Below are 16,016 nucleotides of genomic sequence, written 5' to 3' on the forward strand. Positions count from 1 at the left end.
GGTGGGCGAGCGTGCCCGGGCCGGAGCCACTGCAGCAGGGCTGCGGGGCCTTCCATGATGAGAGATTTGGGGGTACTTCCCTCTCTGTGTAATTGATAGTCTGGGCAACGAAGAGATGGCTGACAGTATCAAAACCTTTCTGCAGGACCTTGGCAGGGGAATCAAAGACTCCATCTGGGACATCTGTACCATCTCAAAACTAGATGCTCGGATCCAGCAGAAGAGAGAGGAACAGCGTCGAAGAAGGGCAACTAGTGTCTTGGCCCATAGGAGAGCCCAGAGTGTAGAGCGGAAGCAAGAGAGTGAGCCACGTATTGTTAGTAGAATTTTCCAGTGTTGTGCTTGGAAAGGCGGAGTTTTCTGGTTCAGTCTCCTCTTGTTTTACCGAGTGTTTATTCCTGTGCTTCAATCAGTAACAGCCCGGATTATCGGTGATCCATCACTGCATGGAGATGTTTGGTCATGGCTGGAATTCTTTCTCACATCAATTTTCAGTGCTCTTTGGGTGCTTCCCCTGTTTGTACTTAGCAAAGTTGTGAATGCCATTTGGTTCCAAGATATAGCTGACCTGTCGTTTGAGGTATCAGGGAGGAAACCTCATCCATTCCCCAGTGTCAGCAAAATAATTGCTGACATGCTCTTCAACCTTTTGCTGCAGGCGCTCTTCCTTGTTCAGGGGATGTTTGTGAGTCTCTTCCCCATCCATCTTGTGGGTCAGCTGGTTAGTCTGCTGCATATGTCTCTTCTCTACTCACTGTACTGCTTTGAGTACCGTTGGTTCAATAAAGGAATTGAAATGCACCAGCGATTGTCAAATATAGAAAGGAATTGGCCTTACTACTTTGGATTTGGCTTGCCCTTGGCTTTTCTCACAGCAATGCAATCCTCCTATATTATCAGTGGCTGTCTCTTCTCTATCCTGTTTCCTTTATTCATTATCAGCGCCAATGAAGCAAAGACTCCTGGAAAAGCATATCTTTTCCAGTTGCGCCTCTTCTCCTTGGTGGTGTTTTTAAGCAACCGACTTTTCCACAAGACAGTCTACCTGCAGTCAGCTCCTCCTCTGCAGAGAAGCTCCCTTCTCCACATCCATCTCCTGCCAGACTGAAAGCTGCTGCAGGCCACTGAGTCCTGCTGTCCAAAGAGGATGGGTGGGATTGGGTGGAGGATGTGGCAGCTCTTTACTCTGTTTTCCGGCCCCTGCCATGGAAGGCAGGACCCACTGCCAAGGGCCCTCTGCATATATCCTTCTCTTTGATGAATTGGAATTTTTGTCTCCAGTACACATAAGGCAGAATCTTCCTGAATCCAGTATGTGGATTTTTTTTTTTAAACCACCACCCTAGGTCTGAAAGGGCCAGAGTTTTCCAGCCGTTTCTAGCATTTGCCAGCTCCTGTGCCTGGACTGATTGACGACATTTTTTCATTTCCCTGTGTAATTTACCCTCCCAATTCTTGCTGCCTTCCAGCACCCCTGGATGAATGGGCTTTGTAATTTTAACTGTTGTATTTTGTGTATTTGTTGTTACTGTTTTCTGTGAAGCACATACATTGGATGTGGGAGGTGAAGGAGCATTTCAATTGCTCTAGGTCACTCCCTCTATAGCCATCACTGTCTTGTTTTCTTGTAACTCAGGTTAGGCTTTGGTTTCTCTTGCTCTGCTGCAGAAAAAGAAAGGAAGGAAAAAAAAGACCCTGAAGAGACGAGACAGATAGACCTCAGCCAAACTGGCTGCATTTTGAGGAGTTATTTTCTTTCTTCCCCTTGAAGGGGAAACAGCTTTTTTCACTGGTATAACTTAAGTTCCCCAGTTATGGGGTGGTACCAGTTCTGGACAAGTGCCACTGCATCACAGAATGCTCAGAGGATCTGAAATTCTTAACCCTGAAGATGAATTTTATTGTTGGCCACTGCCAGGTCTCATTGGTGTTTTAAGGAATATTGGGTGCTTCATATAGGAACTGAAGGGGTAAACTTATTAAACCCATTCAACCTGTGATTGGTGATGTTTTCCTGTCATTTTAAGAGTCTAAATAAGGGGTGGGAGGGCAGATGTAAAAAACTTGTACAATCTTAAAATATCACAATTAAACGTGAGTCCGTTTCCCATAAAAAATAAAATAAAATAAAAAGTAGCCGGCTCAAGGCCAAAGGCATGGGCCAAAGCCAAAATGCCCACAACTACAAGAATCAAAACTTTGAGGAGCTCTGAGTGGCATGTCTAAGGAAGGGGGAACTGTTTGAGGACCCTGTTTTCTCTGCTGAATCCAAGTCTATAGGCTTCAAGGATCTGGGTCCTAACTCCAAAAAGATGCAGAACATCTCCTGGCAGCAGCCCAAGGTGGGCACTGGGAAGGGGGGAGGGCCTGGCACTAGGCCCCAGCGCCATCAGAGCTAGGGCAGTTCTGAATGTGCTTCTGCAAAGACTCCTAGTTTAATCCTGGGCTGGCACCCAAGCCTGTCTCTCAGAACCAGGCTGTGGTCAGATAGCTCAGCAACTCCTACTGCTCACTAGAACTCAGAGGTGCATGGGAGGTAGGGAGGGGGCCCTTCACCCCTTAAAATTCTTATTCCTTCACCATAGGATATCACAAATTCATCATTAATTCATCACTAATGAGCTCTCTGACACAGACATCTGCAAAGGAGTCCTCGGTGAGTGGAAAACAAGGGGCTGGCCTCCATTGGGAAAGTGGGGCACCCCCTAAAAAAGGTTGGGGTGGGAGAGGGGGCTGTGGAATGGCTCTCAATCCTGGAAGTCGGGGTTGCTTGTGTTCTCTAGGGCCCTTCTTACCTACTTTGGTCTGGTTTGGGAGTGAGTTGGGATGATAGAGTTAGTAGATATTTGTTGCTGCATAATGTATTACCCAAGGCTTAGCAACTAAAGGCATGTGAAGAGACAGCCCAGCAGTTAAGAGCACCTGCTACAAAATAGTGAAGTCCAGAGCTCAGACCCCAACAGCCAAGTTCTCACCTCCAGCTCCAAGGAATTCAGTACCCCCTGCTGACCACCATGTGCACAGGAATGTACCCCACCCCACCCCAGCAAACGCCCCCACACCACCACAGGTGCACACATTCTCAGACAGACAATTTTTTTTAATTGTTAAACTAGGCATGGTGGTGCATAGCTACACTTTTAGCACCAGGATAAAAGGGGCAAAATGAGCAAGAGTTCAAGGCAAACCTGAGGCCACATGAGACTGTCCCAAACAAAACAACCAGCAAGCAATTCTCACCTCCCAGGTTCTGTGGGAGAGCCTCAGAAGTGGAGGGGCAGGGCTAACCCAGTGTCTCATGAGGTTCCAGCTGACATAAGCTGCACTGTGGGACTCTGTTCCTCTGAAGGTGTGGCTGGGTCCAGTGCTCCACTGCTGAGATACTGCCCTCTGTGCATGAGATCTCAGTGCACCCTGAGCCCCTTCCCAGAAGCTCTGTGGGGCTCCATGGTAGCCGAAGAGTAAACACAGGCACTTTACATTTATTTGTTTTGTTCAAGGTTTTTAAATTTTATTTATTGAGACGAGGTCTCACTATGTAGCTAGGGCTGTTCCATAGTGTCAAAACCAAAACAAACAAACAAAACTAAGAACAATAAAAAATAAATAATAAAAATTGAAAAAGAGCACTGACTGCTCTTCCAGAGGACCCAGGTTCAATTCCCAGCACCCACGTGGCAGTTCACAACCGCCAAGAGTTGCAAGGTCTGACAACCTCCCACAGTCATACACACAGGCAAAGAAATCACCAATGCGCATAAAAGAAAAAATGAAAAACTTATTTCAATAAAGTAATAAACTGAGTATGGTGGCATATACCTGGAATCACAAAATCTAGAGGAGGCAAGAGGATTACTCATGATTTCAAGGTCAGGCTGGTCTACAAAGTGAGTTCTAGGCTAGCCAAGAGCTTAGTGACCTTGCAACAACAACAACAACAACAGTAAAGGGGGGTGAGAAATTTAAGGTCACTCCCAGCAATGCAGTGAGGTCAGGGTAGCCTGGCTAGAGGAGACCCCGTCTTTTGTCTTAGAGACAAAGCTCAAAACTTTCTCACCTGTCACAGGGGGTAGGACTTCTTTGGTCTGGGCCATCAATAACTGGGCAATAGAGTCACATGACACTACTCCAGGCACCAGGTTATCTCCTCCTCCCTGAGGTAGTCCTCCCTCACAATCTCGCACCCTTTCAGGCCTAGGGCAGGAGCCAGGGCCACTCTATTTCATATTTGTGGCAGGGAAAATGGCAGAAATAAGTACAGCAAGAGGCCAAAGAGCCCTAGGACCACAATCGTCTCTGTGGCTCAATGGGCCTGAGGCATGCTGGGTACAGGAGGAGAAGATCAGTGTCTCCTTTGTAGCTCCCTTGTGTTGATGACTGTGGAGTCTTTACCATTCCCTCGGGACTGCAGCCTCCCTCCAAGTCCCAGAGGCTACCAACCATGACAGAAACTTCCCAGACCCTGGAGCCCACACAGCACCACCTTTTACCTGGCCTGTCACTGAGGGCCGACCCAAGGGGACAGATGGCAGTGGGCGACTGATTCATGGCACCATGCTCCCATGCTTACACAGGTGCACTGTGGTCCATGCTCAGCTAGCTTCAGGGCTCATGGTGCCATATGAACAGAGCCCAGCTTTTCCAGTAGCATGTGGGCGATGGGATAGACACTTTTTCATGTTTTAGATTTAAACTTTTATTTTAATTATTGATGTATGTGTGTCTGTGTGTGTGTGTCAGAGTTTGCACAGATGTGTGTCAGAGTATTAACAGATGTGTGTCTGATGTCCTCAGCATCCAGAAAAGGGTATTACAATCCCTTGGGGTTGGAATTACAGGGTGTTAATTAGATAGCTGATGTGGATGCTGGGACCTGCACTCTGGTGCTCATGGTAGAGCAGCAAGTGCTTTTAAGTCCTGAGACTTCTTTCCAGTTGTGAGGCATCTTTTTTTTTTTGTTGTTGGTTGACTGCATTTTGTGGGGGGGGGTTGCAATTTTTCTTTTTAATTTTGTATAGGTGTTTCTGTGCATGGTTTTATGCATTTGAGTGCAGTGCCTGTAGAGGCCAGGAGAGGGCGCTGTCAGGTCCCCTGCAGCTAGAGTTACAGGTGGTTGCAAAGGATCTGATGTGGGTGCTGCACTGAACCCAAGCCCTCTGAAAGAGCAGGAAGTACTCCTAACTGCTGAGCCATCTCTCCAGCTCTTGGCTGGTTTTCAGAGACAAGGGCTCACTTTGTAGACCAGGTTGGTGACCAAGGAACTTAGAAAGCTTTTATCCTTCACCACCTAAATATTGAGATGAGATGACAGAAGTTTTCTAGGGAGACCTCTTGGGCCTTTGACTGCTTCTCCAGCCCGTTCACAAGGAATCATACAGAAGGGTTATTGGATATGTTCAACAGATAGGAAAGTAGGGTGCTACGCAGCATCCCCAAGTTCCCCCATACCACAAATGATACCCTGATTTGTGGCTCCCCAGACTGAACTGAAAATGTGCTCACTGGGCTATTCAAGGATCAACCCCTCCTGTCTGCCTTCAAGGGGACTGCAGGCTGCTGGCTGCCATTGGCGCCCTTACTGCATATCCCAAACAGCTGTTCCCTGTGGTGCCCAGGGGCCAGAATTCAAGAAAAACTATGCTGGCATCTTCCATTTCCATGTGAATGGAAGAGTGGGAGGAGGAGAGGGAGGGAGGGAGGGAGGGAGGGAGGGAGGGAGGGAGGGAAGGAGGCAAAGGGAAAAAAAGAGGGAGGGATGAAGGGAGCATGAGTCACTGTTCTATTGCTTTGAAGAGGCACCATGACCATTGTAACTCTTATAGAAGAAAACCTTTAACTGGGGGCTGGCTTACAGCTTCAGAGGTTAGTCCATTGCCAGCAAGGCAGGGAGCGTTGGCAGTACACAGTCAAGCATGCCACTGAGCTAGAGCTGTGAGCTACAATCCTGACCCACAGGCAGTAGGAAGAGAGAACTACTGGGCCTGGCTTGGGCTTTTGAAACCTCAGAGCCCACTCCCAGTGAGACACTTCCTCCAGCAAGGCCACACCTCCCTGTGCTTCCAATCTTTTCAAATACCTGCACTCCCTGGTGATGAACATGCAAATATATGAGCCTGTGGGGGTCATTCTCATTCAAACCACCAGAGAAAGATAGAGGAGAGAGAGAGAGAGAGATCATGTATGCACTTACTTGGATTCTCAAATATAACACTAATTGAAATGGTTTTCCGACAATATTTAGAGAAATACCCACTCATGAAAGAAATCATGTCAGCTAAGTTTTTTAGAGTATAAAGAAAACAGTTGTTTGTGGTTCTCGCCCCAATCGCATTTGTGTGTGTGTGCACACGCATGCACACACACACACATGGGAACGCACGTGCATGCACATTCCCAGGAACGCACATGGTTATCATGATACTGAAAATCTCCACCATGTATTTTGTATGACCTGGCCCTTTCACTGATCCAGGAACAATTCTGAATGTCATAGAATAGGGAGAGGATTTCAAGATCTGAAAGTTCAGCCTCCAGATGACTTTTATCAAGACAGGGGCTCATTCTAAAGACAGATGGGGATTTCTTTCTTTCTTTTCTTGTTCATTGACTGATTTATTTTAATTTTATATTCATTAGCTGGAAATTGAACCTTGATCATTGGAAGAACAGTCAGTACTCTTAACCACTGAGCCAAATCTCCAGCCCCATGGGTAGGGTTTTCTTTTTGCTGGTACAATACCCGGGTTTGGAAACTTCGAGAAATTTAGGTATTCTAAGGGCGTTGGTCAAGGTGGCTTCAGTGCACTTATCCCAAACCTGATGACCTGAGTTTGATCCCTGAAACTCAGAAGGTGGTAGGAAAGAAATGACATAATACACACACACAAACACACGCACACACAAACACACCCCAGTTTTTTACTAAAATCCTAATATGAGTGATTACTGCTGGTATGTTCTCGGCATGGCCACCAGGAGGCGCTCTGAGGATAAAGTTCACTTTATGCAGACAAATGTCCCCTTGCCACCCACACCTTTGGCAGTTCAGGCAGTGGATGAATGTGTTGGTGGACGACCGACTGCCCACTAAGAATAACAAGCTGTTGTTCATGCATGGTGCCCAGCGCCAGGAATTCTGAAGCGCCCTGCTGGAGAAGGCCTATGACAAGTAAGTTACCCAGACTAGGAACCAGACTGGCCTTCAGGATCCTGGCCAAGGGCCATGGGCCACTGGCTGAACCAGGGGAGGAGACAGGCATGTCTCACTTCCCTCACCACTCTGCCTGACTGTTCCCTCCAGTTCACATCTCCTGTCTGGCGCTTAACAGCACACTGTCTGCTTGCAGGCTAAATGGACCCTACGAGGCCCTGGCAGGGTGGTAGCACTATGGAGGGTGTTGATGACTTCACAGGTGGCGTGGCCCAGAGCATTCGGCTCTGGAAGACCCCTCACAACATGCTATGGCTCCTCAGAGAAGCGCTGGAGATGTCTTCCCTGATGGGCTGTTCTATCAAAGTAAACTGAGCTGGGCCTTAGTCCAGGACTTCTGCACCTGTTGTGGCACCCCCACCCTATCCCAAAACTCTTTCCCCAAACATTTTCTCACTCACTACCTGTTTGCTCAACAAATTCTATCTGCCTCTGGTCTAGTGTCTGTCCCCACCTGGCATACCCTCTGCTTTGTTGTTTCTTTCTCCTTAGTATTTTCTGACCCAGAGAGAAGGGCAGAGATTCCAGGAGGGCAGTGACCTTTACCTGGTTCATTCCCCATGGACCCTGGGACTTAGGACGATACCCAGCATGCAATAAGCACCCAGCAAATGTTTATTCCAATCAATATACCCAGAATACTTCCATATAATAGCAGTTATATGGTGGGGGTGGGTATTGCAAACAAGGAGGTGGAGAGGAAGACAAAATGAGCCCCCTCGAAGCCTGCACACAAACACTTGTGGCTACTCTCATAATAGTGAAAACAGCAACCCAGTTGTCGTTCTGCGGGTCAGTCACAGTCATTACCTGGTTGAGTAAACCGAATTGTTGCACACTGCAGAATACAAACAGCAGGTTCTCGGTGCCAGGAGAGCCATCTTTGGGGTGAGTTTCTGACACCCGCCAGCATCCCATGACAGGAAACTCAGAAGTTCCTCATCCCCACCCCCCCCATACTTCCTGGCCTCCCTGCATGGGCTCTACTCCTCGCATACTGCCTCTCTCTTCCTATCCCACCCAGCTTGCATCCATAACCCTCCTCCCCTCTGCCCGCCTTCCCTCTTTGGGCACATAATGCCACCCAGCTCAGCCTGCCTGGGCGCTGGGGTCGAATCCTAAGGGCAAGCAGGTGGGCGGGAGTTCCTGTGTGTCAGTAACATGCCTGCACCAAGCAAGGTAGGTGCTTTGTTTACGAACTACCCATCCAGCACGGAGATCTGTTCTTGGAGCCAGGAGAGCCATCCTTGGGGTGAGTTTCTGACCCACGCCAGCAGCCCTGGACAGGGAACTCAGAAGTTCCTCATCCCCACCCCCCTATACTTCCTGGGCTCCCTGCAGGGGCTCTACTCGCTGCAGACTGCCTCTCTCTTCCTACCTCACCCATCTTGCATCCAGAACCCTTCTTCCTTCTGCCCCCTTCCCTCTTTGGGCACATAACACCATCCAGCTCAGCCTGCCTGGGCGCTGCGGTCGAATCCTCAGGGCAAGCGGGTGGGCGGGAGTTCCTGTGTGTCAATAACCTGCCTGCAACAAGCAAGGTAGGCGCTTTGTTTACGAACTACCCAACCAGCATGGAGATATGTTCTCGGGGTCAGGAGAGCCATCTTTGGGCACGGAGATCTGATCTCGGCACCAGGAGAGCCATCACTGGAGCACCAGGAGAGCCATCACTGGGGAGTGTCATCACTGGGAAAGTACATCAGTAGGGAAGGAGACCTGATCCTGTAAAAGAAGATCCATAGGGGAGCACTCAGAGGAAGAGATGGGCAGGCACCAATGAAAGAATTCAACCAACAATCTGAAAAACAATATGAAACCACCAGAACCCAGTGACCTCACAACAGGAGGTCATGAACACCTTAATCAAGAAGAAGTAGAAAAAATTGACTTTATGAAAGTGATTGACGCCCTTAAACAGCATGTAAAAAATGCCCTTATAAAAATGGATGAGAAGTATAACAGAAAGTTTGAAGAATTGAGTAAATCAGTGAATGATACCCTAGGAAACCAAGGAAAAACAATCAAACAGATAATGGAAACAGTTCAAGACATGAAAACTGAAATGGAAGCAAAGAAGAAAACACAGAGAGCCGGCTGGACATGGAAAATCTAGGTAAACAAATAGAGACTACAGAAACAAGCATAACCAACAGAATACAAGAGATAGAAGAAAGAATCTCAGATTCCGAAGATACCATAGAGAAAATAAACACGCTGATCAAAGAAAACAGCAAGGCCAACAAACTCTCATCACAAAACATTCAGGAAATATGGGACACAATAAAAAGACCAAACCTAAGAATAATAGGAGTAGAAGAAGGGGAAGAAGTGCAGCTCAACGGTCCAAAAAATATATTTAATAAAATTATAGAAGAAAACTTTCCCAACCTAAAGAAAGATTTACCTATGAAGGTTCAAGAAGCATACAGAACACCAAATAGGCTGGATCAAAAAAAACATCCCCTCGCCATATAATAATCAAAACACAAAACATACAGAATAAATAAAGAATATTAAGAGCTGCAAAGGGAAAAGGCCAAGTTACTTATAAAGGTAAACCTATCAGACTTACACCTGACTTCTCTATGGAAACCATGAAAGCCAGAAGGTCCTGGATAGATGTATTGCAGAAACTAAGAGACCATGGATGCAAGCCCAGACTATTATACCCAGCAAAGCTTTCGTTCACTATAAATGGAGAAAACAAAATTTTCCAGGATAAAAACAAATTTAAACAATATGTAGCCACAAATCCAGCCTTACAGAAAGTAATAGAAGGAAAATCAATAACCAAGGAGTCCAACAATGACCACAATAACTCAGACATCTAGAGACCCTTCACCAGCTCAACTCAAAGAAGGGAAACACATAAACTCTACTACTAAAAAAGTGACCGGAGTTAACAACCACTGGTCAGTAATATCACTTAATATCAATGGACTCAACTCACCTATAAAAAGGCTCAGGCTAAGAGATTGGATACAAAAACAGGACCCAACATTCTGCTGTTTAAAAGAAACACACCTCAACCACAAAGACAGGCACCTATTCAGAGTAAAGGGCTGGGATAAGGCTTATCAAGCAAATGGACCCAAGAAACAAGCAGGTGTGGCCATACTAATTTCTAACAAAGTTGACTTCAAACTTAAATCAATCAGAAGAGATGGAGAGGGACATTTTCTACTCATAACAGGAACAGTTCATCAGGATGAAGTCTCAATCCTGAATATCTATGCCCCTAATATAAAAGCACCCACGTACGTAAAAGAAACATTGCTAAAACTCAAGCCAGACATCAAACCGCACACACTAATAGTAGGAGACTTCAACACTCCTCTCTCACCAATGGACAGGTCAATTAGACAGAAACCTAACAGAGAAATAAGAGAATTAATGGAGGTAATGAATCAAATGGACTTAACAGACATCTATAGAATATTCCACCCAAATAGGAGAGAATATACCTTCTTCTCTGCAGCTCATGGAACCTTCTCGAAAATTGACCACATACTCGGTAACAAAGCAAACATTCACAGTTACAAAAAAATATTAGTAACCACCTGTACCTTATCAGATCACCATGGATTAAAGCTAGAATTCAACAACAATGCTACCCCCAGAAAGCTTACAAACTCATGGAAACTGAATAGTCAACTACTGAACCATACCTGGATTAAGGAAGAAATAAAGAAAGAGATTAAAGTCGTCCTTGAATTCAATGAAAATAAAGAAACAACATACTCAAACTTATGGGACACTATGAAAGCAGTCCTAAGAGGAAAGTTCATAGCACTAAGTGCCCACTTAAAGAAAACAGAGAAAGCACACATTGGAGACTTAACAGCCCACCTGAAAGCTCTAGAAAAAAAGAAGCAGACTCACCTAGGAGGAGTAGAAGACGAAATAATCAAACTGAGGGCTGAAATCAACAAAATAGAAACACAGAAAACAATTGAAAGAATCAATGAAACAAAAAGCTGGTTCCTGGAGAAAATGAACAAGATTGATAAACCCCTATCCAAACAAATCAAACGGAAGAGAGAGAATTTGCAAATTAATAAAATCAGAAATGAAAAGGGGGACATAACCACAGACACAGAGGAAATTCAGAGAATCATTAAATCTTAATACAAAAACCTGTATGCCACAAAACTGGAAAATGTAAAAGAAATGGACACTTTTAAAGATAAATACCATATACCAAAGTTAAACCAGGACCAGGTGAACAACTTAAATAGACCTGTTAGTCGCGAAGAATTAGAAGCTGTTAACAAAAACCTCCCTTTCAAAAAAAGTCCTGGACCAGATGGTTTCAATGCGGAATTCTACCAGAACTTCCAAGAAGACCTAATACCTATACTCCTTCATGTATTTCACAATATAGAAATAGAGGAGTCATTGCCAAATTCCTTTTAGGAAGCTACAGTAACTCTGATACCAAAACCACACAAAAACTCAACCAAGAGAGAGAATTACAGGCCAATCTCACTCATGAACATCGACGCAAAAATCCTCAACAAAATACTGGCAAACCGAATCCAAGACACATTAGAAAAATTATCCATTATGATCAAGTAGGCTTCATCCCAGAGATGCAGGGCTGGTTCACCATACGCAAATCTATCAATGTAATCCATCATATAAATAAACTGAAAGAAAAAAATACATATGATCGTTTCATTAGATGCTGAAAAAGCATTTGACAAAATTCAACATCCCTTTATGATAAAAGTCTTGGAGAGATTAGGGATACAAGGGTCATACCTAAATATAATTAAAGCTATTTACAGCAAGCCAACAGCTAACATCAAATTAAATGGAGAGAAACTTAAAGCCATCCCACTAAAATCAGGAACACGCCAAGGCTGTCCACTCTCTCCATACCTCTTCAATATAGTCCTTGAAGTTTTAGCAATAGCAATAAGACAACATAAGGGGATCAAGGGGATTCGAATTGGAAAGGAAGAAGTTAAACTTGCATTATTTGCAGATGATATGGTAGTGTACATAAGTGACCCCAAAAACTCCACCAAAGAACTCCTACAGCTGATAAACACCTTTAGCAATGTGGCAGGATACAAGGTCAACTCCAAAAAATCAGTCACCCTCTTATACACAAAGGATATGGAAGCAGAGAGGGAAATAAGAGAATCATCACCTTTCACGATAGCCACAAACAGTATAAAATATCTTGGGGTAACTCTAACCAAGGAAGTGAAAGATCTATTTGACAAGAACTTTAAGGCATTGAAGAAAGAAATTGAAGAGGATACCAGAAAATGGAGGAATCTCCCCTGCTCTTGGATTGGGAGGATCAACATAGTAAAAATGGCAATTCTACCAAAGGCAGAATAGATTCAATGCAATCCCCATCAAGGTCCCATCAAAATTCTTAACAGACCTTGAGAGGACAATAATCAACTTTATATGGAAAAACAAAAAACCCAGGATAGCCAAACAATCTTATACAATAAAGGAACTTCTGGAGGCATTACCATCCCTGACTTCAAACACTATTACAGAGATACAGTAATGAAAACAGTGCAGTACTGGCATAAAAACAGAGAAGTCGACCAATGGAATCGTATAGAAGACCCGGGTTTTAACCCACAAACCTATGAACAACTAATTTTCGATAAAGGAGCTAAAAGTATACAATGGAAGAAAGAAAGCATCTTCAACAAATGGTGCTGGCACAACTGGATGTCAACCTGTAGAAGAATGAAAATAGACCCATATGTATCACCATACACAAAAATCAAGTCCAAATGGATCAAAGACCTCAATATCAATCTGAACACACTGAACCTGATAGAAGAGAAAATGGGAAGTACCCTACAACACATGGGCACAGGAGATCGCTTTCTTTGTATAACCCCAAGAGCACAGACATTAAGGACAACATTGAATAAATGGGACCTCCTGAAACTGAGAAGCTTCTGTAAAGCAAAGGACACTGTCACTAAGACAAAAAGGCAGCCTACTGACTGGGAGAAGATCTTCACCAACCCCGCAACAGACAAAGGTCTGATCTCCAAAACACATAAAGAACTCAAGAAACTAGACGTTAAAATGCTAAATAACCCAATTAAAAAAAATGGGGCACTGAACTGAACAGAGAATTATCAACAGAAGAAGTTCAAAGGCCAAAATATACTTAAGGTCATGCTCAACCTCCTTAGCGATCAGAGAAATGAAAATCAAAAGAACTTTGAGATATCATCTTACACCTGTCAGAATGGCTAAATTCAAAAACACCAAGGATAGCCTTTGCTGGAGAGGTTGTGGAGAAAGGGGTACCCTCATCCATTGCTGGTTGGACTGCAAACTTGTGCAACCACTTTGGAAATCAGTGTGGTGGTTTCTCAGAAAAATTGGGATCAACCTACCCCTGGACCCAGCAATACCACTCTTGGGAATATACCCAAGGGATGCCATATCATATGACAAAAGCATTTGTTCAACTATGTTCATAGCAGCATTATTTGTAATATCCAGAACCTGGAAGCAACCTAGATGTCCTCCAATGGAAGAATGGATGAAGAAAGTGTGGAATATATACACATTAGAATACTACTCTGCGGTAAAAAACAATGACTTCTCGAATTTTGCATGCAAATGGATGGAAATAGAAAATACTATCCTGAGTGAGGTAACCCAGACCCAAAAAGAAGATCATGGGATGTACTCACTCATAATTGGTTTCTAGCCATGGACAGGGGCCACTGAGTCTATAACTTGTGATCCTAAAGAAGCTAAACAAGAGGGCAAACCCAAGGAAAAACATATAGTTATCCTCCTGGCTATGGGAAACAGACAAGATTGCCAGGCAAAAAATTGGAATATTGGGGGTGGGATGTAATGGGGGTGAGGGGAGATGCGGAGAGAAAAGTATCAAGGAGAGGATGAGGGGAACTGGGGGAAGCGGGATGATTGGGGATAAAGGAAGGTTGGATAGGGGAGCAGGGAAGCACATATCTTAGTTAAGGGAGCCACCTAAGGGTTTGCAAGAGACTTGAACTTGGGGTGGCTACCAGGTGCCAGGGCAATGTCCCCAGTTAGTTCCTTGGGCAGCTGAGGATAGGGAACCTGAAATGACCCTATCCTATAGCCATACTGATGAATATCTTGCATATCACCATAGAACCTTCATCTAGCGATGGATGGAGATAGAGACAGAGGCCCACACTGGAGCACCGGACTGAGCTCCCAAGGTCCTAACGAGGAGCAGAAGGAGGGAGAACATGAGCAAAGAAGGCAGGACCACGAGGGGTGCACCCACCCACTGAGACAGTGGGTCTGACCTATTGGGAGCTCACCAATGCCAGCTGGACTGTGACTGAAAAAGCATGGGATAAAACCGGACTCTCTGAACATGGCGGACAATGAGAGCTGATGAGAGGCCAAGGACAATGTCATGAGGTTTTGATCCTACTTCGTGTTCTGGCTTTGAGGGAGCCTAGACATTTTGGATGTTCACCTTCCTAGACCTGGATGGAGTGGTGAGGACCTTGGACTTTCCACAGGGCAGGGAACCCTGACTGCTCTTGGGGCTGGAGAGGGAGGAGAAGAGGAGTGGGGGGAGGGGGAGAGGGGAGGGAGGAGGGAGAGAGAAATGGGAGTCGGGGAGGAGGTAGAAAATTTTTTTTCAGTAAAAAAATAAATAAAAAAGAATACAAACAGCAACAGCGGCCCCAATAAACTGTGATCTGCCTCTATATGACCTTAGGATGGCAGCACTCCACCCTACTCCCCGCCAACCCTATCCCCTACAAAGAACTAGCTTGGCTCACTGGTCAATACAAGGGGGTTTCTTACCAGCCTTCACACAGTGCTTTCCACTTGACTGGGACTCACCAGGAGGCTCAAGAGAATGACAGGTGTCTGTAACATGAGGGCCAGCTGTAGGGATTGACAGAATACAGACAATTCTCCTGCACCACTTCCCCCTCTTTCTTTTATAAACAAAAGAAAACATTCATAGTTCATTTATTTTGGGAAAGTGGGCATAGTTTTCCAGGCTACTTCCTGCGGTTTGGGGGCACTGATAATCTTATGGGGACCTAAAGAAAATTTAGAGTTATAATCATGTCCTGACTGGAGTATCCTGTGAATCTTGATCATCTCAGGCAGCAGTCTTGAATCTGTTCTGGATGTAGACCTCAGACATCTGGGCCATCTGTTCCTACCAGAGCCTTCTCAGGTGGTCTTCGTTGATCAAACTGGATTTTTCTTAACTCAGAATGAATCCACAACCTCTCATTTTCTGTGGAAACAAAAGCAAAATCTCTTCTCCAAAGTAACATACCTTTTACCTTCAGTTTTCAAGCCAAGGTATTTTCAAAATACCTATCTTGGGTTAGTTCAGCAGCATTTATAAACAAAAGTCTTTTAGCAGCTGTTGCTCCTTCCTCAGCATTCAAGCAGTTCAAAGAGAGCACAATAGCATACAGTATCAAGATTCTCTGTGTATTTTCCATCTTTATGCAGCTTTATTTTAACCTCTATTATGTTTATTTTTATTTTTACTTTTACTTTTTGAGACAGGTTCTCTGTATATCTGGAATAACTCTGTATACCAGGCTGTCCTTGAACTCACAGAGGGAGAAGCACCAGTCTCTGCCTCCCCAGTGCTAGGCTTAGAGGTGTTTGCAACCACAACTTGATCTCACAGAGATGAGTCTGTCTCTGCCTCCCAGGCATTGGGATTAAAGGTGTATGCTACTACCACACCTTGAAGTCACAGAGATCAATCTACCTCTGCCTCTCTGCCTGGCAAGTGTTGCGATTAAAGGTGTGTACC

At 44.9% G+C, this 16,016-nt stretch overlaps 1 protein-coding gene across 1 annotated transcript; it reads left to right on the forward strand.

Annotated features, from left to right (window-relative positions):
- The first annotated feature begins 27 nt into the window (after positions 1-27).
- Positions 28-2,061, forward strand: LOC130887403 (etoposide-induced protein 2.4 homolog). Its single transcript, XM_057789830.1, is given in 2 exon segments — positions 28-1,049; positions 1,052-2,061. Coding segments are annotated over 2 exon segments (1,011 nt in total). The 5' UTR covers positions 28-115; the 3' UTR covers positions 1,129-2,061.
- Positions 2,062-16,016: the final 13,955 nt, after the last annotated feature.

This window comes from Chionomys nivalis, chromosome 15 (genome assembly GCF_950005125.1).
Source record: "Chionomys nivalis chromosome 15, mChiNiv1.1, whole genome shotgun sequence".
NCBI lineage: Eukaryota > Metazoa > Chordata > Mammalia > Rodentia > Cricetidae > Chionomys > Chionomys nivalis.